Here is a 27,173-nt window from a genome sequence, read left to right on the forward strand (position 1 = left end):
CCCCTGGGTTAATTCAAGTGCCCACGGAGAATCAGGAGGATGTGGAGACCACCAGCCAGGGGTCTTCGTAATGTGAGTCACAAGGAATGTGGGTGATAGAGATGGAGCAGCAGATGAAGCTCTTCCCACAGTCAGGGCACTCGTGGGGCTTCCCTCACTGGTGGGTCCGTTGGTGTTTGGTCAAGGTGAAGCTCCGGGTGAAGCTCTTCCCACACTGATCACAGTCATAAGGCCTCTCACCAGTGTGGATGCTCCGGTGTGTAATGAGTGTGGAGTTCCGATTGAATCTCTTCCCGCAGTCGTTACAGCAGAAGGGCCTCTCCCCTGTGTGTGTGCGCTGATGTCTGAGGAGAATTGAGCTGGTCTGAAACCTCTTCCCACACTCGGAACACTCAAACGGCCTTTCCCCAGTGTGGTTCATCCGGTGTTTGATGAGCTCAGAGTTACGGATGAAGCTCTTCCCACAGTCCCCACATTTGTGAGGCCTCTCCCCGGTGTGAAGCCGCCGGTGGCTGATGAGGGTGGAGTTATGTTTGAATCTCTTCCCGCAGTCAGTGCAGCAGAAGGGCCTCTCGTCTGTGTGTGTGCGCTGATGCACGAGGAGATCTGAGCTGGTCCAACACCGCTTCCCACACTGGGAACACTCGTAGGGACGTTCCCCAGTGTGGATCATCTGGTGGCTGATCAGGGTGGAGCTCCGACTGAAGCACTTCCCACATTCCCTACATGTGTAGGGCCGTTCCCCAGTGTGAATCATCTGGTGCTGGATCAGGTGGGAGCTCCAGCTGAATCCCTTCCCACATTCCAAGCATTTGTAGCGCTTCTCCCTGCTCTGAAGCTGCTGCTGCACCCCCAGGTCAGAGCTCTGGTTGACGCTCTGGCCATCTTTCCCACACTGGGTGCCTCTTTCCTGCTCAGAGGACCCAAAACTCGGTTGAGAGCTTCTCCTCCTGAGGGATCTCCGTGGCTTTTTCTCCTCGGTGACTTCCTGCACTGTAGAGCTCTTCAAAGTGGCCTCTGCCACCAGGTTCTGCTGGGGGGATTTGTCCTCCGTGCTCCCCGTGCTCAGCTCGGGGCCTGGGGCAGGAAGGAACAAGGACAGGCAGGGCATTTGCCTCCGGCCCACAGGGAAGGCCAAGGACATCCCCCCAAACCCGGTCCCGGAAGGACGGCGTCGGCAGCGGGGTTGTCCTGTAGCTGGGGCCATGCTGGGCTGGAAGATGCAGCACAAGAGAGGGGCAAATGGGCACTGACTTCCACCTCACCTGCCTGGGGGTCCCGGGGCATCGTCCTCTTCCTCGCAGCCTCCTCCTCCACCTGGCCAAGCTTTGGAAAGGAGAAATCCTGGTATTTTGGGGGAAAAAAGAAGGTGTGAGCACAATGCGTTGGGGGTTCCTCTTGCCCCAATCCATCTCTAGAAATCACTGGGCTCCTCGTGGCCTAAAAAACCTCTAAAACAACAAAGTTCAGCCCAAAAAACACTTCCAGAAGTTTTTTGTCTTTGGCCTCTCTTCTTTGGGGTTCTGGGTGTCCCTCCTGTCCTGGCTGTTGGGGGTCTCCTGTGTACTGGGGGTTCTGCTTCTCAAGGGTCCCCACCCTCTCCAGGCTGCCGGGGGTCCAGGACCCCCCTACCTGCCCATTCCTGGTTTTCCAGCCCCCAAATCCCCATTTCTTTGACTACAGGATCCCTATGATCCCCCTTTCCCACACATCCCACATCTCTCAGAATCCACACTCCCTTTTCCTTTAACCTGACACCCCCTGGACTCCTCTTTCTGTGTACAGGGACCCCCTGCACTACCCAATAATCTTTCCCCACCTCCAGTCCTGCTTTTTCTTCATCTTGAGCCCCTCCTGTTCCCACATTCCCAGGCACCGGGGAGCCCTTGCACCCCCTTATCCTGCACCAATATCCACCTGCACCCCCTTTCCTTGGCATCCCACCTTTTGCAGTCCCCACACCCCTCTTTTTCTTGACTCTGGGATCCCCACTCCTGCATTTCCCAGACCACAGACTCTCCCCTTTATGGGGCACTGGGAATTCATTTGAACCCCTTTTTCTGGCTATCCTGGGTGCCCTTACCCCATGAGTCCCTTTGTTCGACATCAGGGACCCCTGAAACCCCTTTCCTGAGCACAGAGTCTCCCTGGACCCCCCATTCCACTTCTCCAAGCCCCTACAGCCCACATTCCTTGGCCCTGTGACCCCCTGAAAATTCCAACCCCCCTGCACCCACAAGATTCATGCAAAACATCAAGAGTCAGCCAAAAAAAGCTCTGCCAGGAGTTCCCCCTCTCTGGTCTCTCCACTTTGGGGTTTGGGGGGGCTCCCCTGTTCAGGGTCTAGGGGTCCCATGTGTACTGGGAGGTCCCCTCCCCAACCTGCCAATGAAGGGCCTGACACAGGCACACCAACCCCACCAAGGGGGGTCTCCGCATCCCCCCGCCCACCAAGGGGCTCTGCCAGGAACCAACACTGGGACACCCAAAAACACCACCCTGATACCCCAATAGCCCCCAAGGGGCATTCCCAGCTCAGCTTTGGGGTCGCTCAAGCCCCAACCATCCCTCGAACACAAACCAATCCCCCAGAGCCCCTCCAGGCTATTCGGGGCTCGGCTCGGGGGTCCCGCAGCACTTTGTCGGGGCCCTTTGCCATCCCTGTGTGCAGCTCCGGCCCCGCCCCGCGGCAGCCCCAGCGCGGGCTCCAAGGAGCGGCACATCCTGGTGCCCTCAGGGGCTTTGTCCGGGCCCATCCCGGCTCTCGTGTTCCCTGGCACAGCCCTTATGGCCCTTGGTGGGGCAGAGGGGGCACTGTGGAGTTTGGAGGCCCCTTCTCTTTCCCATCCTGTTCTCCTGCTGACTTGAAACCTCCTCGTGTGCACTCGGAGCACCAGAAGAGGAAAAGGAGGAGCGTGGCTGTCACCTGCCCTTCTCCTGGTGATCTTCCTGGGTCGGCCCTGCTGCCTCCATCAGCAGGGGAGGCCCAGCGGGGCAGACAGAGCAGTTTTGGGAGGCGTTGTGAGCAACGGGCTTTTGAGAGAACAGGTCTACCCATCCGCCGGCGCCGCCAGGTCTGCCCGTGGAGGGGCAGAGAAGGGAGGGAGGCCCGCAGGTTAAAGAGAAGGTGTGCCAGAGACAGCATGTCTACCCAGGGGACCGGGAGAGAACAGGTCTACCCATCAGACATAGAATGGGACTACCCGGCGGTCTCAGGGAGAACAGGTCTACCCAGGGGACTGAAATGGAACAGGTCTACCCACCCACCCTAATACACGTGGGTCCCTCGGCATCCCAGACAGGGGGGGACCCTGAACCACAAACTGAAAAGACCAGAGGAGGGGAACTTCTGGGAGGGTTTTTTTGGGTTAATTTCCATATTTTGAAAAGAGTTTTGGATGAATCTTGATGTCTTGCAAGTTTGAGGTTGATGAGGGTTGTTTTTGGCCTGACTCTTGGTAGTTTGGAGCTTATTATGGACACCAAATGCCTGGTGACCTCTGGAGATGGGGAGCAGAGAGGGGTGATAATGGAGCTGGGGGATAGTGGAGCTTCTCCTCTGACTCTCTGCTTAGGGTGGTGATTCCAAAGGCACTTTTCTCTCCAGGTTGCTGAGGGTGCCCTTTCTCTGGAATCCCTGTTTTGGGGTCCCAGGGGGTTCCCAAGCACCCACAGCAGAGGGTCAGGGGCAAAAGTACCCCTGGGACCCTCAGGAGTCCTGAGTGGGACCCTGAAGAGAGGGGAATTCCAGAACCCCAAAGGGGTCAGATCACAGAGTCAGACCCCTGAAATTCCCGGGATCTCCATCAGCCTGGAAAAGGAAGAACCCCAGAGAGGGGACCCCAAAACATAAGGCACCCCCCAACAGCCTGCCAGCGAGGACCCCCAGAGCCCCAAAGTGGAGAGACCACAGAGAGCAAAGTTTTGGGAGGGTTTTTGGGAGGTGAATCTTGGTGGTTGGAATTGCTTTCATCTTAATTTTCATACTTTGGAGGGGGTTTTAGCCAAATTTTGATGGTTTGGGGTTTTAGGAGATTTGTGCCAGGCACCTCCATGTGGGGGAATGGGAGGATCCCAGGAGTTTCCACCATCCAGGGAGGCTCCTCAAGCAAAGCCCCTTTGGGGCTTGTTCCCCCAACTGTGCTCACCCCTCACTCGCTCACACCATTCCCTTTTCCAAGAGCATCATCCCCAAATGGCCCCTTTCAGCTTCTAGAAAGAAAACAATCAATAAATCCCATTTTCCTGCTTCTTAGGCCTGCCCATGTGTCTCACTCAGCTTCAGTTCTCCCTGTTTCAGTTGTCATTTTGAGATCCCAGTTTTGGAGACCTGGCGTGGTTTGGGGGGTCTGGGAGGCTTTTGAGGGGCCCTGGGGTGGTTTTGCAGGGTCTGGGGAGAGTTTGGGGGTTCTGGTAGGCAGTTCAGGGGAATCCTGGGGTGTTTTGGGAATGTCTGGAAGTAGCCTGGGGGTCCTGGATTGGTTTGGAGAGACTGGGAGAGAATGGAGGGAGGGGGGGGGCGGCTCGATGTGGTTTGGGGGTCCTGGCGGTCTTTAGGGGGGTGGGGGGGTGTCTGGGTAGGAGTCTGGGGGGAGGTTGAGGGAATTTAGGGAGGGTTATGTGTCCTAGAAGGGGGTTTAGTGGGTCCTGCCATGCTTTGGGGGTCTGGGAGAGAGTTTAGGTCAGTTCTGGGGGTAGTTCAGGGATTCCTGGGCAGTTTAGACTGTCTGGCTGAGGTTTGGGATTCTGGGAAGGGGATTTAAGGTAGTTCGGTGGTTTCCGGGTATTTCAGACGGTCTGGGAAAGGATTGGTGGTCTGGGAGGGGGTTTGGGGGGTCTCTGGAGTGTCTGAGGGTCCCAGAGTGTTTCAGAAGCTCGGGAGAGCCCAGGTGCGGAATTTGGGGCATCCTGGGGGGATCCAGAGAGTTTTGGGGGTCCCGGGTGGGCGGTTTGGGGCTCTCAAGAGTATTTTCGGGGGGCATTTGGGGCGTTCTAAGGCGCATCCTGGGGTGGGGGGAGGGGCTTACCCGGCTTCTTCACCTTCGCGGCCAAAACGGCCCCGGCGGGGTCCCGGGCGTCTGTGAGGGGCGGGCGGGTCAGGAGGGACCCCCAAAACCCGCCCTGAGTCCTCCAAATGCCCCCCAAATGCTCCCAAAATTTTCCGAAATCACCCCAAACTCGCCGCCATTGCTCAACTCTCCCGGCAGCGCCCTCGAGTCCCGCCCTCCGCCTGGGCCGCCTCTGATTGGTTTTCTGACGTGCCCGTCTCGGCTCGCAGCCAATCATCGTTCAGAAATGCAGCGCGCGGTGACGGCGCAGGAAGACCCGCGCCATTTTGAGCCTGTCCCGTACTACAACTCCCGTCATGCACCGCCGCTCGTTCTGGCCAATCACAGGCGGGACATCAACTCCCGTCTCTCCCGCGCCCAATCGGGTCCGTCCCAGGCGGTTTGCGGCCCCCCAAGTGCCCCCGGACCCCAAACTGCCCCAGAAGTGCCCCCGGATCCCAAACTGCCCCAGAAGTGCCCCCCGGACCCAAAACTGCCCCAGAAGTGCCCTCGGCCCCAAACTGCCCCAGAAGTGCCCCCCGGACCCTAAACTGCCCCAGAAGTGCCCCCTGGACCCCAAACTACCCCAGAAGTTCCCCCAGAACCCTCAAGTCCTCCCCCAATACCCACTCAGGACCCTCAAATCTCCTCCCCGAACCCCTCGGTGCCCCCCAAGTTTATCCAGGACTCACAAGTGTCCCCTGAAAGACTCTTTGAACTCCCACATTCCATCCTCAGACCCCTCAAGTATCCCCCCAGTGCTCATGAATTCCCTCCCAGACACCCATGACACCCCCAAGTGCCCCCCAACTGACCCTCACACCCCAATTCTACCCCAATCCCTCCAAAAAACCCCAGCCCCCCCTTCCCATGGGGCCCTTTCCCAGGATTTGGGGCTCCAAAGGGGGCACTTGAGGGCCCAGGAGGGATTTGGGGGCACTTTGGGGGACTGGTCAGTTGAGGCAGGGATTTGGGGCAGGATTTACGATGTGGAGTGGGATTAAGGGAATTTTGGGTGGGATTCCAGGAATTTAAAGTAGAATTCAGTGGATTTTAAACGACATTAGAAGAGGGTGGGTGGAATTAAATGAATTTCGGGTGGAATTAAATAATCTCTATGTGAAATTAAGGGGGTTTTTGTTTGGGGTAGATTTAGGGATATTTGGGGTAGAAATAAAAAAGTTAGATGGAATTAGGAAGTTTTGAGGTGGAAATAGGGAGATTTGGAGAATTTTAGGACGAATTAAAGTAATTTGGGGTGAAATAAATGGTATTGGGGAGATTTAAAATTTATTAAGGGAGTTCTGGGTGAAATTAATGGGGATCTTCAGTAAAATTAAGGGGATTTGGAATGAAACTGAAAATTTGGGGTGAAATGAGATCAATTTTATGTGAGGGAATTTCCAGTGGAATTCAGGAGATTTGTGGTAAAATCTCAGGATTTTGATGCATTTATGGGGGTTTGAGGTGGAATTAAGGCAACTTTGAGTACAACCAGTGTGGTGTGAGGTGAAAGTCAGGGGAGGTTTCAGTGGAATTAAAGGAATTTTGAGAGGAGATACAAGACTTTGAGGGGGATCTTGGGGTTTTGGGGGAAAACTGGGGGTACTTTGGGTGAAATTCTGGGGAATCTAGAAGACACTAAGGGACTTTTGAATGGAATGAAGGGATTTGGGAAGGAACCAGGAGGCTTGATGGCACCATAAGAGATGATGGGACAGAGCAGGTGAGATTTTTTTGGGGTGCGAAATCCATAAATCCGCTTTTCCCAATGAATTCCCAAAGTCTGTGTCCTGATGGATGTTCCCCCACATGCACTCACCCAAGTGCCCCCAGGGAACCAGGAGGGTGTGGAGACTTCCAGCCAGGTGTGTTCCCAATGTGGGTCACTGAGAATGTGGGTCACAAGGTTGTTCCCAATGTGAATCCCAGGGAATGTGGGTCACCAGGTTGTTCCCAATGTTCCAGGTTCAGGAGGATTCCCTGCACAAAATAAAAGACACTAAAACACAGCTGAGGTAGCAAAGCAAATTTCTTGGTGAGCAAAGCCAATGGATCCTGTTCCTTGGCACACAAACAGCACATCCCCAGCCCTGCAATCTCCCCAAGCCAATGGATCCTGTTCCTTGGCACACAAACAGCACATCCCCAGTCCTGCAATCTCCCCAGGCCAATGGATCCTGTTCCTTGGCACACAAACAGCACATCCCCAGCCCTGCAATCTCCCCAAGCCAATGGATCCTGTTCCTTGGCACACAAACAGCACATCCCCAGCCCTGCAATCTCCCCAAGCCAATGGATCCTGTTCCTTGGCACACAAACAGCACATCCCCAGCCCTGCAATCTCCCCAGGCCAATGGATCCTGTTCCTTGGCACACAAACAGCACATCCCCACCCCTGCAATCTCCCCAGCCCGTGGGGCAGGAGCAGCAGGTGCAGCAGCACTGGCGGCAGGGCAGGCAGGCAGTGCCCCTTCAGGACGTGCCCTGCACCAAACCAGGCCCAGATGGGCCTCCTCACCCCCAGCCCAGCCCACCCCTCCTGGCTCCTCTCTCTGCAGCGCAGCTTTGCCAGCTGCAGCACCAGCCCCTGCGTGCCCATCGCACCAGCCCAGGCTGCAGCGCTCAAGGGGCTGACTCCGGGACAACAACGGCTCTGCCCGTCATTCTTCCTGGGGCACAGCCCAAGCTTTCAACACTTCAGCTCACACTGATGGCTCTTTCTCCAGACCTCAGTTCTCCACAGGCAAACTCTGCACTGTTTTCTCACACCACATCAACGAGCACAACCACAGACCAAACATGACAGGCCCAGACATGACTCTGGTCCCTAACACAAAACCTCCTCAGAATAAAAACCTTCCTCTGCTTCTGGGGATTTGGAGGATAAGGCTTAGCCACAGTCTGTTCTATTTGCATGTATTACAGTTTGTCACATGATTATGGAGCACAAACTCAGGCTGGGTGGAGAATGGATTGAGAGCAGCCCCAAAGAGGAGAAGGACTTGGGGCTGGTGATGGATGAGAAGCTCAGGCAGCCCTGCCTGGCTGGGCAGGGAAGCCACTGGCAAGAGCCCAGTGCTCCCTGAGCATCCCAGCACAGGCAGTGTCTCCTCTGGGCCAACGAGGGGGTGGGAGAGGGGTCTGCGGAAGTGTCAGAGCCCAGAGGGAGCCCCCAGCAAAGACCAGATGGTGTAAATCCAGTGTGCTGGTTGGACCTGCTGGCAGCTGCCTGTCTCTCACTGAGAACTCACTGGACTCTCCCTCATTCAATCTCCTTTCAGAATGGGATTTAGGGAACAGACCTGAAGCCTCCCTGCAGGGTCCCCTTTACTCCTGCAGCCCCTGACAATGCAGGTGTGACAATGATGGGCTGAGCAGCATTTTCAGGCTCCCATGAAACCACAAGCAGATACATCTAAAATAGGCAGTGCACAAAGACATTTCTGGAACAGATCTGATTCTTTTTACTAAAAATTTATGCTGTATAATTCCATTTCTTATTTTTCCACCTGATTTATATCTGTAAAATTGCAATTTCCGCTTTTGATCTGTGCCACCCACACTGCATTTGTGACAGTGAACTCAGAGTTTAGTCTCAGCTGTAGCCATCAGCAGACATTGCAATGCCCCCCAGCCCCTGAGCACTAAGGCAAGGAGAGTTAGGGCCATCCAGGCCTCATTTGCAGCACTCAAACACAGCCCTGTTACTGGTGATCTTGAAATAGAATAAAATTCCAGAGGCCCTCTCAGAAAATGCCTCTGTAGTGTCAAATAAAATTAGATTATCCACCCTCCCCTCCTGGATGGATCTCTGGCCAACAGTTCCTTCCCACTCCTGTGCTGGTTGCTCCTGACTGACCTTGTTGTCAGGTCCTAAACAGGTCTTTTCAAGGGTTCCTTATTTAGAAACTACACCCTCACACCTTTGTTTTCCCCAGAGATGTGTGAGAAAGGGCCGTGCTGGTGCCAGTCAGGGCAGGGCTGAACACTGGGGTGACTTGGCAGCTCCCTCTGTACCGTCTGTGCCACCTGCATTCCTTGGAGAAATATTTCTGCCCAAATGGAACACAACAGTGGCCTGTTGGACACGCTGCCCCCAAAGGGGGAACTCTGAACATTTGGAATAAAACAATGAGCCCTCCCAAGAACCAAGCAAAACTTGGAGCTGTTTCCTAAATTCGTCATGTGTGGTGTCCCCAGTTGTGTCTCTGGGCAGCTCTGCAAGGGCTGCTTTGTGCAGGGCAGCCGTGGGGGCCCTTTGCCCACGGGCAGCGCTGCACTCGGGGGGTCGGGGCTTTGGTTCTTTGGTGTCCAGGGGCCACTGGGAGTCACTGAGACATGGTGGGGATGGTGGGCAGGGCTGGCAGGGACAGGGTGTGGTGCCTGTGACACACAAGGGCAGTATCCCCACGGGGCAGATCTGCAGGGGCAGATCTGCAGGGCCAGCAGGCCCTGCTGCCCCAGCACAGCCTGTGCTGTGGGTGGGTGCACACAGGGAGGGGCTGGTTTGTGGCTGGTTGGGGTTCCCCTTATTCCCACACAACCATGAGTGTCCCTCTGGTTGATATTTAAATTTTTTTTGAGCACTGGAAACTCCTCCTGGACATAGCAAAAACAGAATCCCTGGGTATTTGCAAGCACCATCAGGATGGAGAGAGGGACCTGCAGCAGCTCAGACCCCGAACCCACATCAATCATCCCCTGCTTGCAGCTCTGTCCTCCTGCCTATCAGGGATTGCCACTGCCAAGGAGCTGCTCCCTGCTGGAAATACAGGGGGAATCTGCTCCAGCCCCTTCCTGGAGCTGGGCTCTCATGGACTTGGGGCAGTTTTACCATGGACTCAGGGAGGTTTATATCTTTTGGATAACTCACCTTGTCCCTGCAGCAGCCACACCACGATGCCCACCAGGACCAGTGGCCCAAGCCCTCCAGCTCCGAACAGAGCCCAGAGCCAGTGAGGACCTGCAATGGGACCATCCTGGGAGCAAGGGAGGGACAAGGCAGCTCTTCTTCTGTGCTCCCTGCTCTGTTTTTAATACTCTGCCTCAGCTGCAGGTCCCCCACATCCCTCTGCTCAGCGAGGAAACCTCCCAAGGCTCTCTGGGAGCCCAGAAAACCCACAAAGTGCCTCTTTGTTCACTTGTTCCAGCAAAGCTGCAGAGCCTCAGAGCTCAGTCCCTCCCTCTCCTGCCCTGAACTGCACCCAGAGGTGTCCTGGGGATGGGGGGACCCCCAAGCCAAGCCCTGGGGATATCTGGAGTGGTCCCAGAGGGGGCTGCAGGGCCCCCCAGCCCTGCTGAGCAGGTGAAGCCCTGCACGGTGTCTGTGGGCACTGGCTGTATTTTCCATCTTTCCCAAGGAAATGGGGTGAGAAGAACAAAACCTGCTGGTGCCAACACTGTGCCCCAGGCTGGGGGTGGGCAGCAAACCCTCTGGAGGGCAAAGCATTGGGTTGTGGCCACCAGCAGCTCAGGAAAAGGCACACAAGGTCCTTTTCTTGCCCAGGATTTCCTGAATGGAAGGGATCCAGCCCCATCAGGGACATTGGCCCCTCCAAACCCGTCCCCCCAAGCAGAGCCCCCCTGGGATGGGGCAGAGGGGCCGAGGGACGTCACTCACCGGGGCCCCTCCGGGGCATAGCAGGACTGGCACAGATGGTGGTCAGTGCCCTATCTCTGCCCTCGGGACATTGGGATCCGGGATAACGGAGGGTTTGGCCCCTCTGGAGCAGGAGCAGAGCCCGGCAGGGGGGTGGGCTCGTGTCCCTCCAGGCTCTGAGTCGCTGTCCATGTGTCACCGCGGCCGCAGGAGCCACAAAGAGCCACTGCCGAGGGTGAAGCTGCTCCGAGGGGTGTGAAGGGGCTGTGGGGGCAGAGGAAGGTGCTGAAAGGGCTCCTGGAGGTACATCCCCCACCTCCTTCTCCTCCTGCTCTTCTTCCTCTTCCCTTTCACTGCCATGCACTAATATAGATACTATGTTGTAAATTAAATATATATTATGTATTTTTCTACATTATATATAAATAATTATTATTACTAAAATAGTGATATTACATTGGAATATTGATAAAATAATATCTTAAATAATATTTAAATTCCAATTATTTGGTTAGATTTTCATTTACAAATTTTAATTTATTCATATATTTTACTATATCTTAAATAATAGTTTGATTCTCTTTAATTGATTACATTCTGTTGCATAATTTGTATTGTTTTTATTTAGGTTTTTGTATGTTTTATTTATTTATATGTATTAGAATATAATCTAATATTTTAATTTCAATTTTTGGTTATATTTTCATTGTATATTTTTAATTGTGAATGTATTTATTTGTTTCTATATTCTATGCATTTCTATAGAATAAAATATTACCTAAAACACTAGTTTAGTTTCAATTATTTGGATATAATTTCATTGCATAATTTATTTTTTTCCCCCTTATTTATATAGATTTTATATATTTTTAAAATTTATTACCTTCTTTCACATTTTAACGAAATCTATAATTATTTTAGTTGCTACTTATGAAAACTATTTGTATTAAATTATTCTTTATTAAATTGTTCTTCATTAATTATCATCCCCCTGTGCCCTGTGACCCCCATGTGCCACAGAACCGACCCCACTGTGCCCTGTGCCCCCAGCCCTTGCTCTGCAGAGCGTTGCCAGAGGAACAGGAAACCTTTGCACAGACCCCAAAAACTCAGGGAGAGGGATCAGGGCACAAAATGGGGCTAAATATATATATATATATATATCTATATCTATCTATCTATCTATCTATCTATCTATCTATCTATCTATCTATCTAGGAGTTAAGATTAGTTATCCTTCTTGTATTAAAGTTCTTTTTCTTTAAATTTGATAAAGAGTGGCAGGATTATTGTGGAGGACGCCCCCTCCCCCAATTGTGGGTAAACATTTTGGTTTTTCCCCTCGAACCAAGACAGGGATGGTGTCTCACACCTGTAATGGACCAATGGAAAAAGATAATTTAGGGACTCATTTCCACAGTTTTCTTCTGTGACAGGAAGAAAACTCAAAAATAAGAGTGTTCTGTCTCAGGTTGTTCCAACCATGAGAAGGTCGAGGGTGTAAATATTAATTAGGATTAATCAATTCTCCAGCTGCACAAGTCACACTCTCCTTACAAGCAGGAGAAAGAAACCTCAGTGGGTAAAAGCTGGTGCATGAACTGTAATTTTAGACTTGGAGTCTGAAAAGTTCTTTCTATCCCAGAAAATGTGACCAGCTGAGGGTGTGGATATCACTGGCTGCTCCAAGTTATTCCCCCAGTCCCACATCAATATTGAAAAGAATTGAATTTAAAAAAGTTCTGTTACAATCCAGGTCCTGACAAAACTTCCCCATGCAAAGCTTTTTGATTCTCAAAGCTGATAGAAAATGGGAGATTTATGTTGCATTATTGGCAAGTCCATGTGTTGGTTTCCTGGGCAAACCTGGGACTTTCTGCTCCTCTGGTGCTGCTCTGCCCTCAGCCCTGGGCTTGGTGACCAAAGCAGTGAAGTACCAAGGGAGATCAAACTGCTGAGCTGAGGGACTCCAGATTTTGCTGGGACTTGTCCCAAAGATCTCAAGGAGAGTTAAGGAATATTCATTTCCCAGATAAATTTGGGGCACCACATTTTTTGTTAAATATTGGTGTCAATGTTTTCAATACCTGTATAAATACCAAACTATTTTTAAATTGCTCTCAGCAGTCAAAAAGTCAATTCTATAAATTAATTTTTCTGTATTATTATATGATTTATAATAGTATTTTACAATATTACTATAAATATATATTATTATAATTGCACATCAGCATTCACACTAATACATCACTAAGAGAAAACCTTTTGCATTGAGAAAAAATACTATTTCTTTTTTGCATTTTTTTTTCTCTTCCTGAAGTCCTTTTTATTCAGTCTATTCAGTCACTATTTTTTTTCCCCACCAGACTCTTAAATATTTTATTTTGAAGGACTTATTTTCTTTTATCCACTGTTTTTGTCACCCCCCACATGTGTAATGACATTATTTTCCTTATTTGCTAATTCTTTTCAGATGTAAGTAAAGCTCAGTGCAATTTTCAGTCAGTTCAAGGCCGCCTAAACCATATAATGAGAGCTATTCTGAGGGAATTGCCTTTAAAATTGTGTATTTTTGCTGAAAAATTAGTTCATTGTTAATTACTTTCAAATTCCTTGACCAGTTGTTCCAGGGAGGGTTCATGGGGATTCCAGGGTTAAACCAGACACCGTTTAAAATTCAAGTTACAAACCTGTCTCAGTGTACACAAGATGTGTCTCCTTCAAGGCCGAAGTCTAAGTTATAAGTTGTTGTTTTCCATAACTTGGCAGGTGGCAAGGCCAGACACGGATCAAAAATAATGGCATCTCATCACACCTGAATACACAGGGGTCACCCTGTGCAGGCTCCCCTTTCTCCAGGCCCCTATTTCAGGGTGCTGGGGCTCCTGGGGCTCCCCCTTTTCCACACTGCCGCCTCTCCAGGCTGCAGGAGGTCTCCCAGCTCAGCTATCGCCCCTCTGGTCCCCACCCCTACAAGTCACCAGGCATCTGGTGTCCATGAAAAGCTGTAAAACACCGAGATTCAGGCAAAAAAACCCCTTACAAATATCAAAACTGCAAAGCATCAAGATTCAGGCAAAACCCACTTCCAAATATGTAGATTAAGCCAAAAAATCCGTCCCAGAAGTTCCCGTTCTCTGGTCTTTTCAATTTGGAGTTCGGGGTTCCACCCTGTCTGAGCTGCCGGGGGTCCCACGTGCATTAGGACGGGCAGGAAAATGTTCTGTCTCCCAGTCCGGCGGGTAGACGTGTTGTCCCTCAGCACGACGCCACCCAGTGCTCCCAATCCTGCTGTGTTCGCCCTGCTGGGCGCGCCCTGCGAATGAGGAAGGGGGGAGGGGCGGGGGGCGGGGCCGAGCCTGGAACACCCCCGGGAGAAGAGGAGGGGACAGCCATGCTCCTCCTTTTCCTCTTCCTCCTCTGGAGTTCCATCTGCACCCGAAGAAGTCTCCGGTGAGCGGGAGAACAGGGTGGGAAAGACCCTAACCCTAACCCTAACCCTAACCCTAACCCAAACTCCACAGTGCCCCCGCTGCCCCCCCAAGGGCCATAAGGGCTGTGCCATGGAACACGAGAGCCGGGATGGGCCCGGACAAAGCCCCCAAGGGCACCAGGATGTGCCGCTCCTTGGAGCCGCGCTGGGGCTGCCGCGGGGCGGGGCCGGAGCTGCACACAGAGACGGCAAAGGGCCCCGACAAAGTGCTGCGGGACCCCCGAGCCGAGCCCCGAATAGCCTGGGGGGGCTCTGGGGGATTGGTTTGTGTTCGGGGGGATGGTTGAGAGACCCCAAAGCTGAGCTGGGAATGCCCCTTGGGGGATATTTGGGGTCCTTGTAGGTGTATTTGCGTGTCCCAGTGTAGGGTCCTGCAAGAGCTCCTTGGTGGGTGGGGGGATGTGGGGACCCCCTTGGTGGGGTTGGTGTGCCTGGGTCAGGCCCTTCATTGACAGGTTGGGGAGGGGGCCTTCCAGTGCACGGGGGACCCCCAGCAGCCCGGACAAGGGAGCCCCCGCAAACCCCAAAGTGGAGAAACCCAGAGGGGGAATTCCTGAGAGGGATTTTTAGTGGCTGAGTCTTGGTGTTTTTGGCTGAATCTTGTGGGTGCAGGAGGGACACAGTGCTGGGGAAGGGGATTTCAGGGTAAAGCAGGGCCAAGGAAAGGAGTATGGGGGGTTGGAGGAGTGGGATGGGGAGTCCAGGAGTCCCCAATGTTGAAGAAAGGGGGTCATGAGGTAGGGACACCCAGAAAAGCTGGGAAAAGGGTTAAAATTGTCCCCCAATGTTCCAAACAGGGCAGAGTTTGTGGTCTGGAAATGCAAGAGTGGAGTTCTCAGTATTAAGAAAAAGAGGGGTGTGGGGGCTGGAGTAGGTGGGATGGCCAGGAAAGGGGGTGCAGGAGGGTATTGGTGCAGGATAAGGGGGTGCATGGGCATCCCCGTGCCTGGAAATGAGGGATCAGGAGGGTCCCAAGGTCAAGAAAAAGCCGGACTAGAGGTGGGAAGAGGTGGTTGGGGGTGCAGGTTGTGTCTGTGACCAGAAAAGTGAAGTCCAGGGGTTGGCAGGGTAAAGGAATAGGGAGTGTGGAATTTGGGAGAGACAGGATGGTGTTACAATCTGCTTAAATATTGCAGACATAGCTTGGGTTCAAAACGTTTTTCCCAACAAAGTTAAAACTCAATTTATATAACCTCTTAATTAAAAAAAATTATTTTATATATTTTTAGTTAAGGAGTTGCTAAAAAAATGCAGAGAGAGAGGGAAATAGGAACAGGTAGAAAAACACTAAGAGTACTTTTTAGAAGCAAAGAAAAAGTTTACCACCTGTCGCAGGTTTGGCCTAGCTGTTGCCAACCCTGGACTGGCCCCCCTTCTCCCCCCAGAACCTTCCCAGCAAAGGAAAGAAAAAAAAACTGAAAAGAAACGCACTCTAAAGAGACTGAACTGAATAAAAAGAATAAATTATATTTACTAACATTTACAAACCACACTGTATACACAATACTTAGGATCCCACTCCCCAGGGGAGAGGGGAAGGGAGAAAAAGGGGATTGATTAGCTGGAAAATAGGGAAGACACCAACCCAACCCAAAGAAACCGAATGAATCAAAACAAACACAATTAAAAACCTCAAGGAAGGGGAACAAGAATGAAACAATCTCACCCAGGACAGGAGAAACACCAGGGACCAGAGGGACCAGACTTCCACCACCTCCCTCCAACTCCTCAGCCAAGGACCGGAACAAAGGAACAACCACTCCCCCACTGCTACGTGGAAGACACGTGTGGAATACTTGTAACTTCCTTAGATACAATGGTTACTGGGGAAGCCATGGGTCAAACCATTACAACCACCAAACCCAACTTTTTCTGCCAAGTTTGTGTGTGTGTGTGTGTGTGTGTGTGTGTGTGTGTGTGTGTGTGTGTGTGTTTGAAGCGATGTTGTCTCTGTTCCTGCAGGCAGAGGTGTGGAATGCAGCTCTTGCAGTGCAGATGTGATGCTCAGTCTGTGCTGCTCTCCCTTGTGCAGCAGGGCTGCTCCTCGCTCTCTGCAGAGCTCTCAGGCTCCGCGGAGCTGTCGCTCACGGGCAGCAGCGGCGCAGCCACCCCAGGCTGAACAGGGCCAGGGCTGGGTTAGCAGGAGCAGAACTGACGCAGGGAGCAAGGCAGAGCTCAGCTTTCTCCTCAGTCTGCAGGGGCAGGCAGGCAAGCAGCGTGGGTGGGGAAGAAGGAGGGTAAGAAGGTGAGATGGGTGAGGCAGGGAGGAGGTGGGAGAGGTTCTTGGCTGTGGTTCTCTCTCTCCATTCTCCACACACCCTACGCACCGAAATTCCAAGGTGTTCTTTGGGAGTTTTTATAGAGCCCAAGAAACCTTAGACACTGTTTTTTACAGGTAGCTTGCAAATTTCTTAAAAGCAGGATATAGTTTTAGCTAAGTCATTACAACAAGAGGATGCTTGTGTGAGTTCTCATCAGGCAAGAAGTTTGGCTTAATTTGCTGCCATGACTTGCAGGAAGCTTGGGGAAAGGCTTTGGCAGGGTGTTTGTTTGTAAGAGAATTCTGTCTTTGTGTTGAACTGCTGACAGAAAATTCTTGGATAGGATGTTTATAACAGGGGAACAATGAGGGAATAATATTTCTTCCATTTCTCAGTTATTGGTGTATAACAGATGGGTGGGAAAGGGGGGTCAGGGGGTAGTTGGAGTCAAAGTAGGGGAATGTGGGGGTGAGGTTATGTGGAATGGCTGGGAATGGGGGCCTGAGGGTCCCTGGTGTCAAAGAAAAGGGGGATCCAGAGGCCGGGAGAGGTGGGATGGGCAGGAAAGGGGGGAAGGCGGATCCTGAAGTCAGAGAAAGGGGTGTCCGAGGTTGGAGAACAGGGACTAGCCACGAAGGGGGGTCCCAGAGCCCAGGAAAAGGAGGTGCAGAGGGATGCTAATACTAATAGGGAGGAGAAGGAGAAAACAATGGGATAGGGCTCCAAAGTGCTGATTTCCAAAGGTAGAAAAGTGGGGAGAGGGTGGGGAAGTGTCCCCAGGGAAAGGGATACCAGAGCAGATCTGCTGCTCAGGGTCAGAGCAGGGACTGGGAACAAGGATTTTGGGAATTCAGGGCAGTGGATGGGGGGTTTCCCTCCCCATGCTGCCCATCCTGTGCTTCCCAGAGCCCAGTCACTCTCAGTATGAGCCCAGCTGTTCCCAATATATCTCAGCTACCCAGAACAGAATCCAAGTTGGCCCAGTATGCCCCTAGTCTGTCCCACCATAGTCTCAGTGACGCCCAGTAGTGCCCAGTATAGACCCAACCATTTGACTTGCTCCCAGTTGCCCCATATGTGGTTTCAGTTTTCTGCTAGCATAGTCCCACTAACTCCCACTGTGGTCCCAGTCACCCCCAGTATGGTTCCAGTGACTTCAGTCTCTGCCAGTATGGTGTCAGGATGATCCCAGTTGCCCCCAGTCTGTGCCAGGAGTAGCCCAAAGCTCCTGCATCACATGGAGGACCCACCCAGAGGAGGGTCACTCCAAGTTCTGTGGCTGCAGGAAGAGCCATGAGGAGCCGAGGACCCCCAGAGCCACCCCAGGCAGTAGAATGTGGTCTCACAAGGCCTCCTGCTGCCCCTTGTGTCCTCCAGCTTGGGCCCAGCTCCTCCTAGTGTTATCCCAGTTGCCTTCAACATGGGCCCACTTGCTTCCAGTATCAGCCCAGTCTCATGCCATTAGCTCCAAGTGTGCTCCCAGATATTTTCCAGTCATTGCCGGTATGATCCGAGTCACTCCCAGATAGTCTCATTGTGACCCCAGTATGACTCCAGTGCTCCCAATATTACCCCAGTTCCCCCCACATGCTTCCAGTTGCTCCCTTTTACCCCTACTATGGTTCCACTCACTCCCAGTATATCCCAGTGGAGGGGTGGCTTTATATGTTAGAGAGTCTCTTGACTCTGTTGAACTTGAGGTCAGCAGTGACAAGGTTGAGTGTCTGTGGACCAGAATCAGGGGGAAGGCCAACAGGGCTGACATCCTTGTGGGTGTCTGTTACAGGCCACCCAACCAGGATGATGAAGGAGATGAATTATTCTCCAAGCTGCTGGCAGATGTCTCAAAATCTCCAGCCCTTGTTCTTGTGGGTGACTTGAACCTGCCAGATATCTGCTGGGAGCTCAACACAGCAGAGAAGAGGCAGTCTGCCTAAAAGGAGATTGTAGACAGGTGGGGATTGGTTTCTTTTCCCAGGCACTCAGTAATAGGACAAGAGGGCAGGGGCTTTAAGCTCTGCCAGGGCAGGTTTTAGGTTGATTATCAGGAAGAAGTTCTTCACAGAGAGAGTGCTCAGGCATTGGAATGGCCTGCCCAGGAAGGGGTTGGATTCTCCAACCCTGGAGGTATTTAAGGTGAGACTGGACGTGGCACTGAGTACCATGATCTGGTGATCAAAGTGGGGTTGGATTAAAGGTTGGACTTGATGATCTGGGAGGTCTTATCCAACCCAACTGATTCTGTGATTCTATGAGAACAGAGCAGGGATGGTGGCAAGGCCCTGTCTTGGCAGAGGCAGAGCACGGGCCCAAGGGGAAGAGCAAAAGAGACAGAAGCTCCACCTTCCTCTCTTTTATACTTCTTGATGCTTCCTGATAATGTCAGGTGATATGAAATACCTCTGTGGTTGCTCAAGTCAGGTGATGTTTGTCTCTTCTAATCTCTGTCACATCCTCTGGGCCTGATGAATTGAGGCCTGGCTTAAACTAAAGCTAAAACTACCACACCCCATTCCATTCTATTCTCAAGCTCCATTTCTATGATGGTTCGGGATAGATTTTACACACTGAGAAATGACTTAACAAAATTCCAGGGATCTTGCTTTCAACTGGCCACATCCTGGGACTGAGAAGATCTCCTCAAATAATATTTTGGGTATCACTGGAGTCCTCAGGGTGCTGGAACCCATGGAGGATCTGCAGCTTTGTCCCAGATGGGTCATCAATAATTGTCACCAAAAGTCATCAGGAAGAAATGAGACCCTCCAAGCCCCTCCGTGGAGTGTCTGTGACTCAGACACTCCTTTATTCTGGGCAGAGACAGGGAGAGAATCTCTCCATTTCCATACAAGCCCTTCCAAGAGTTCCCACGTATTTATAGATTTTGTCAAACAAAGAAATTACCATTTTTTTCTTCTGAGATATACAATTCTCTTCATTAATTGTTATTCTATTCTTTTTTGGATGTTTTCGTGAACATTCTTTGGTGCTTTTATCATTCTGTCTCAGGCAAAGTCTCCAACTCTCAGGCTGAAATGTCTTTGTTCGTCTCCTCTGTATCTTCTGGTTGCTCCAACATGGCTTTGAAGGACCATAAATTTAAGGTCCCAGCTGTCCAATCTTCAGCTCCCTCAGGCTTCTCTTTCCTGCAGCCCATCAGAGCCAGTCCAGGGAAACTCAAAGCTTTGGGGCTTGAAAGACAAACTGATGAGAGTCTGTGAGAAGTAACACAGTCAACAATTGCCACTAATTAAAAATGTAGGAAAGTTGTATAATTTGCAGCACTGGGAGTAACTGGGAAGTGGCTTCTTGGGGCTGGGCTGGGATGTGAAGGAACCAAAGGCAAACTGGGAGATCTGTGGAGTCTGAGGAGGTTGGGAAGGCACATTGAGGGTGCTTGGGGTCTCCTGGGAGAGCTGAGGGCAATTGGGAGGAAGTTTAAGGGGTCCTGAGTGGGCTGGGAGGGGGTTTGCTGGTTTCTGGTGGGGCTGAGAGGGACTTTGAGGGGTCCTGAAGGGTTGGGTTGGGAGTGGGTTGGGAGTTCCAGGTGATCCTGGGTGGGCTGGTGTGACTGGGAGGAGGTTTGGGGGAGGTCCCGGACGGGCTACGGGAGGTTTAAGGGGCTCCTTTCCCCCCGGCCCTGCCCGGACCTGCCGCTGGACGCCCCCCAAGACGCTGCTGGGGGTCGGGCCTCTGTGTCAGGGTTTGTCCTCCTGAGCTGGGGCTTCTCCCTGTACCACAAGAGGAGGGGGTCACCGGGCGTCGCGTGTCGCCCCCTCTCCTGCTGTCCCTCTGCCCCCAACGGGCTGCTCCCAGTGTTCCCAGTAAAGCTTGCCAGTTCTCCCCAGTGCCGTTCCCGGGGGTGTCTGGGGGGAAAAATCAGCCAGAGAAGGCCCAGAATCATTTTCCAGCCAATCAGAGCGCGCGGCGCTGATGACTCCGCAGTTGCCAGGCAGACCCGCAGCGCCCCGCGCTCCCCACCCCGAGCCCACCTGCGCCCCCCCTCGCCCCCAGCGCCCCCCAGGACGGCAGTTTGGGTTACGGGAAGGTGGGGGCGCCGAGGCCGGACCCCTCCGCGCTGTCCTGGCCGTGGCGGCTGCGACGGGGGCCGAGTGCGGGCGGGAGCGGCCAAGAGCCCAGCGCTGCCCCATCCCGAGCTGCTCCAGCTCCATCCCTGCTCCTCCCGCGGGGGTCGGTGGGGCTGCGGGCAAGGGGGGCCCGGGGCGGGGCGCTGGGTCTGGGGGGGAGGAGGAAACGGGCTGGAAGGGGCGGGACTGTGGGGGCGGAGATGCGGCAGGAGAGGAGGGACAGAGCAGGGGGAGGAGCCGGGACAGGGGATAGAGAGAGAACAAAGCAGCGCGTGGTCGGCGCTCGGTCGGAAGGTCGGTTGGGGCGGGGAGAACGGTTTTTGGGCCCCTCGGGTGGTCCGGGAGGGACCCGCGGAGTGGGGAGAGCGGAGAAGGGCGATAGCGGAGCTGGGGAAGCCCCGGAATGGTGGAATTGGGGGGCGGGAGCACAGAGGGAGCTCCGCGCACCTTAAACGGGGGTCCCGGAGAGGGAGAAGTCCCGGCAGTGTGGAGAGGAGGGGGGAGCAGCAATGCAGGGGGGAGGTGGGACCCCCAAGAGCCTGGAGAAGGCGAGAGCCGAGAGAGGATGGAGCCGTGGGATTCCCGGGATCTCCAGCAGCCCGGAGAGGGTGGGATGGGATCCGCAATACAAGTGGGACCCCCAGCAGTGCAGTCAGATGGACCCCAATAACCCTATCGTGGAGAGTTCAGAAAAGAGGAACTGCTGGGAGGGTTGTTTTGGGCTGAAGTTTGGTGTTTTGGAGGTATTTAGGGGCACAAGATTAGAGGTGGTGGAGACGGAGGGCGGGACTCGGGACGGCTGCGGGGAGAGGCGAGGGGAGATCGGCAAGTTTGGGGGGCTTTGGGGGACTCAGGGCGGGTTTTGGGGGTCCCACATTATGCACCCACCCCCTACCCTTCCCTGGGACTCACCGGTGCCCTGTTGGCAGTGAGAGTGAAGGTGGAGAAGCCGGGTAAGCCCCTCCCCCATCCCGGGACTGCCGTCGGGTCCGTCAGGTCCATCCCACATCCTCCCCCACCCCCCCAAAGAAAAAAAAACAAACCATCTTGAGATCCCGAAACCCCACGCTTAAAATTGCAGGGTTCCCCAAATCACCTCCTGGACCTGCCAGAGCCCCTCAAAACGCCCCAGAGTCCCCCCCCCAGCCCCGCAAGACTCCCCCAGAGTCCTCCAAACCTCCCCAGACCCCCCTAAACACCGCACAGAACCTCCCAGAGACCCCCCCAAACTTTCATCCAGACCCTGCAAACCACCCCAAGACCACCCACTCCCCCCCCCAGACCTTTCCAAATTCCATCACCCTCCCTCCAAACCCCCTCCCAGACCACCTCAAATGTCTCCAGGCCTCCCAAACAACACCAGAACCTCCAAGGCCTCTCCCAGATACTCTCAAACCAGTCCAGGACCTCCCTAAATTCCCATTCCAGATGCTGAAAACTACACCAGAATTCCCCTAAATGCCTTCCAGACCTTCCAGACAACCCAGAACCCTCCAACTGCTTCTAGACCAGCCCAGATACTCCCAAACCCTTCCCATAAACCCTTTTCCCTGACCCCCCCCAAACCTCCTTGAAGGGACAGTTAAAACAGAGAGAACTGAAGCTAAGGGAGACACGTGGACAGCCCGAAAAAGCAGGAAAATCGGATTATTTTGATGGGTTTTTTTCCTGGAAGCTGAAAGGAGGAAATTGGGGATGATGCTCTTGAAAAAGGGAATGGTGTGAGCGAATGAGGGGCAACCACAGTGCTGGGAACAAATTGAGTCACCCCCAAAGGGGGCTTTGCTTGGGGAGCATCCCTGGGTGCTGGAAAATCCTGGGATCTTCCCATGCCTCCAAATGGAGGCGCCTGGCACAGATCCCCTAAAACCCCAAACCATCAAGAGTGGGCAAAAAAACCCCAAAATATGGAGATTAAGGAAAAAGAAATTCAAAGCACCAAGATTCACATCTAAAAAAGCCCTCCCAGAAATTTGCTCCCTGTGTTCTCTCTGCTTTGGTATCTGGGGATCCTCCCTGTCCAGGCTGTTGGGGGTGCCTTGTATTTTGGGGTCCCCTCTCTGGGATTCTGCCTTTTCCAGGCTGCTGGATATCCCGGGAATTTGAGATGTCCACCACTCTGTGATCTGAACCCGCTGAGTTTCTTTCATACTCCCCTCTCCATGATCCCTGCAAGGAATGCCGAGGGTCCCAGGGGTCCTTTCTGCCCTGACTCTCTGCTCAGGGTGCTCAGGGACCCCCCCTGGATCCCAAAATGGACAGGCCAGAGAGGGGGCACCCTCAGGACACCCAGCATCCTGGAGAGGGTGGCCCTTGGGAACCAGCACCCCAAGGAGAGAGTCAGGGGATGAGGGACTGTGGGGGCCCCAAATCCCCTCTGGTGTCCCTATTTAGGGGTTGAATCTTGGTGTTTTGAGCTGAATGTTGGGGGTGCAGGGGGGACACAGAGCTGGGGCAGGGGGTTTTCAGGGAATCCCATGGCCAAGAGAAGGGATGTAATTGCTCAGAAAAGTGGGATGGAAAGCCCAGGGGTCCACTGTGCCCAGGAAAGTGGGGTGCAGGGGACCTCGATGTTAAGGAAAGGTGGGTTATGATGTAGGAAAACCCAGAATGGACAGAAAAGAGGGGTTCAAGGTGTCTCCCAGTGTTCTAAAAAGGATCTGTGGTCTGGGAAATGGAGGAGTGGGGGCACTGGGGGTCCCAGAGTCAAGGCAAAAGGCGTGTGGGGACTGGAAGAGGTGGGATGGCCAAGAAAGGGGATGCAGGGGTGTGTTGGTGTAGGATAAGGGGGGGCAGGGACATCCGAGTGCCTTGGAATGGATGATCAGGATGGGTCCAAGGTAAGGAAGGGTAGGACTAGGAGTGGGGAGAGGTGGTTGGGGGGTGGAGGTGGTCACTGTGCCCAGAATAAGGGGGTTGAGGAGGTGGCAGAAGAAAGGCAAAGGGATTGTGAAGTCTGGGAAAGGCAGGATGAGAGGGAAAAGGAGGTGAGGGCGGTCCTGGAGTCAAAGAAAGGGGGATGTGAGGGCTGGTAATCCGGGAATGGCCGGGCAGGGGGTTGTGGGGCCCTGGTAGCCTGGAGAGGGCGGAGACCCTGGAGAGGGAGGACCCCCAATACACAGGAGACCCCCAGCAGCCCAGACAGGGGGGACACTCAGAATGCCAAAAGGGGGAGGTCAGAGAGGAGAAGCTCCTGGGCGGGTTTTCTTGAGATAAATCTTGGTGTTTTGGAGGTTTTTCTGGACACAAGATGCCGAGTAACTTTTAGAGAGGGACTTGGGAAACCAAACCAAAGGCACTCACAGCTTGTTTTCCCTAAAAACCAGGAGTTATCCTTCTGAAGGTGTGTCGGAATGGCAGAGGAGGCTGCGAGGAAGAGGAAGATGCCCCGGGACCCCCAGGCAGGTGAGGAGGAAGTCAGTGCCCCTTTGCCCCTCTCTTGTGCTGCATCTTCCAGCCCAGCATGGCCCCGGCTGCAGGACAGCCCCGCTGCCGACGCCGTCCTGCCGGGGCCGGGTTTGGGGGGATGTCCTTGGCCTTCCCTGTGGGCCGGAGGCAAATGCCCTGAGTGTCCTTGTTCCTTCCTGCCCCAGGCCCCGAGCTGAGCATTGGGAGCACGGAGGACAAATCCCCCCAGCAGAACCTTGTGGCAGAGGCCACCTTGAACAGCTCCACAGAGCAGGAAGACACCAAGGAGAAAAAGCCACGGAGATCCCGCAGGAGGAGAAGCTCTCAACCGAGTTTTGGGTCCTCCGATCAGGATAGAGCCACCCAGTGTGGGAAAGATGGCCAGAGCTTCAACCAGAGCTCTGAGCTGGGGGTGCAGCAGCAGCTTCAGAGCAGGGAGAAGCGCTACAAGTGCTTGGAATGTGGGAAGGGATTCAGCAAGAGCTCCCACCTGATTCACCACCAGCACATCCACACTGGGGAATGGCCCTACACGTGTAGGGAATGTGGGAAGGGCTTCAGTCAGAGCTCCCACCTGATCAGGCACCAGATGATCCACACTGGGGAACGTCCCTATGAGTGTTCCCAGTGTGGGCAGAGGTGTCGGACCATCTCCAATCTCCTCGTACATCAGCGCACACACACGGGGGAGAGGCCCTTCTGCTGCACCGACTGCGGGAAGAGATTCAGCCAGAGCTCCAGCCTCATCACCCACCGGAGGCTCCACACTGGGGACAGACCTCACAAATGTTGGGACTGTGGAAAGACTTTCATTCGTAACTCTGAGCTCATCACCCACCGGATGAACCACACTGGGGAGAGGCCGTTTGAGTGTTCTGAGTGTGGGAAGAGGTTTCAGACCAGCTCACATCTCCTCAAACATCAGCGCACACACACGGACTAGAGGCCCTTCCACTGCACCGACTGCGGGAAGAGATTCAAACATAAATCTGACTTCATCATCCACCGGCGTATCCACAGTGGAGAGAGGCCTTATGAGTGTGATGAGTGTGGGAAGAGCTTCATCCAGAGCTGTCATTTGACCAAACACCAACGGACCCACCAGTGAGGGAAGCCCCACCAGTGCCCCGACTGTGGGAAAAGCTTCATCTGCTGCTCCATCTCTATCACCCACATTCCTTGTGACTCACATTAGGAAGACCCCTGGCTGGTGGTCTTCATGTCCTCCTGGTTCTCCGTGGGCACTTGAATTAACCCGGGGGAGGAACATCCATGGTGTCATGGCTTTAGTTAGGCCCAGATTTAGGCTTTAGTTTTTAGAGCAAGGCCTTGGACAATCAGCTGATTCGAGCTGTGTCAGCCCAGCTGACTCCTGTTGGCCAACTCTATTGCATCCCATATTCTGACATCATCTCAGATAGAAGAAGAGAGGGAGGAGGGATTTTCCTTCTTCCTCTTCTTGCCAGATGAACCAGGAGTTTGTTGGCATTGCAGAGCTCCTGGGGGGAGACCAAGATACTGGGGAAGTTGAAATTTACTTCCAGTTTGTTCTTGCTACCTTTTATTCTTAATCTGTAGTTTGTATTTGATTTGGTTTCTATTTTATTTTCTGTTTAATATACCTTGTTCTGCTGAACTATGTCCTGTGTTTTGGTTTTTGGGGGACAGAAGAGGAGACTTTGCCTCTGAAATGAGTTCTTGGCATTTTGCCATGTCAAAGCTATCACATATGGGGACACGGACTGAAGTGGGAAATTCATTGGGAAGGGGGACTTGCTGACTTTTGACCCTAAAAATCTCCCCTGCTCCATACCCTTAGTTTATCTTGTGGCCTCAAGGAATCCTGAGTGGTGTTTCAGAACTTTTCTAAACTCAATAATTCCATAATTCCAATTCTCTGTGGCTCTGCCTCTCTATGGGCCACCCAACCCAACCCCATGCACATTCACAGGATTGATTTTTTGTTTTTTTTTAATTATATTTGATCCATCTTCATCCCTTAAAATCACCAAAAAAATGGGATTAAAATAAAGAAATTGAACAAAGGCATCTAAACTTCCATCATTCTCCTGGGAATTGGAGCAGGAATTTGGGATTCAAAGGGATATTCAGGAAGATTTCAGGGTTCTGTGGGGATTTGGGAGAGTTTTCCCCAAAATTGGAGGTGTCCAGACCGACTGACATTTCTCCATCATTTTGCAGTCCAATATCTGAGAGGAATTGATCTGTCAGCTCATAACACCTCAATCCCACCCCAAAATGGCTCCATGCCACCTTGAAATGACTCAATCCCATCCCAAAATGGTTTAATGCAACTTGAACCCACTTAGGGGGAGTCAGAAGCAGGAGAAGGGGTGCTACAAACCCAGGGAGGATGGGATAAAATTGGGAGGGCTTGGATGGAAACTGGGAGGGTTGGGATGGGACTTGGAGGGGGATGGGTTGGGGATTGGGAGAGAAGAGATGGGGTGTGTGGAAAAACTGAGGGAGCTTTTGGGGTGCCCTCCTGTCCTGAGGGGGGTACTGTGAGGGAGTGTAGGGGACATGTGACATCAGAATTTTGAGTGGGGCCCCACAGGAAGGGACACAGGGAGCTCTTTTTGAGGGGATCCTGCTGGTTCCCACCAGTTCAGGGGACTTTAAATATCTTTTGAGGGTCTCCCTGCTCTTTTTTATGGGCTGAGTTGAACCTCTTCCATTTTGGGTGGATGAGATGACCCTATTGACAGAAAAATCCTGCTGTTTTCAACCAATTTTTAGGGAGTCTAAATGGCTCTTGGGAGTCCCTTCCTCATTCTGGGGGTTGCAGGGACCCCCTGGCTCCACTGAGGGCTGGGAGGCTGTTAATGTGCAGTTTTGAGGTGTTACAAGAGGCTTGTGGAAGGCCCAAGTTTGATGCACATCCCACCTGCAGGAGGGTGTCCCCCCTTCCTCCAGGTCGGCTGGGGTGGGGCTGGGACCCCTCCCCACACAGGGGGCACCCACAGTTCTTTTGCGGGATGAGGCTCCTCATGCACTGGGACCAGCCCAGCTGGTGTCACAGAACCCCAGAATGTGCTGAGTGGGAAGGGACCCCCAAGGATCATGGAGTCCAACCCTCAGCCCTGCACAGGCCCATCCCCAAGAGTCACACCCTGTGCCCCAAGTTTACACCTAAGGCTGAGAGAGAAATAGTACCCACCAATCCCAATACAGGTGAGTCCTCTGGCCGCCCAGACAGGGTGGAAACCAGAACACTGAAACGGAAATAGCAGAAAAGGGGAATTCCTCAGA

At 53.1% G+C, this 27,173-nt stretch overlaps 2 protein-coding genes across 2 annotated transcripts in view; one reads left to right on the forward strand and one right to left on the reverse strand.

Annotated features, from left to right (window-relative positions):
* LOC139684145 (uncharacterized) overlaps window positions 1–27,173 on the reverse strand; it is a 1,342,464-nt gene that overhangs the window by 1,297,452 nt on the left and 17,839 nt on the right. Inside the window, 2 exon segments of the mRNA XM_071579746.1 lie at window positions 219–539; window positions 624–806. Of these exon segments, the coding sequence (XP_071435847.1) occupies window positions 219–539; window positions 624–806 (504 nt within the window).
* Window positions 1–27,173, forward strand: part of LOC139684146 (uncharacterized) — an 800,710-nt gene that overhangs the window by 657,747 nt on the left and 115,790 nt on the right. The window contains 2 exon segments of the mRNA XM_071579747.1: window positions 24,333–24,791; window positions 24,876–24,958. Coding sequence (XP_071435848.1) covers window positions 24,333–24,791; window positions 24,876–24,958 — 542 coding nt within the window.

The sequence above is a fragment of the Pithys albifrons genome, chromosome 32 (assembly GCF_047495875.1).
Source record: "Pithys albifrons albifrons isolate INPA30051 chromosome 32, PitAlb_v1, whole genome shotgun sequence".
NCBI classification, from domain to species: domain Eukaryota; kingdom Metazoa; phylum Chordata; class Aves; order Passeriformes; family Thamnophilidae; genus Pithys; species Pithys albifrons.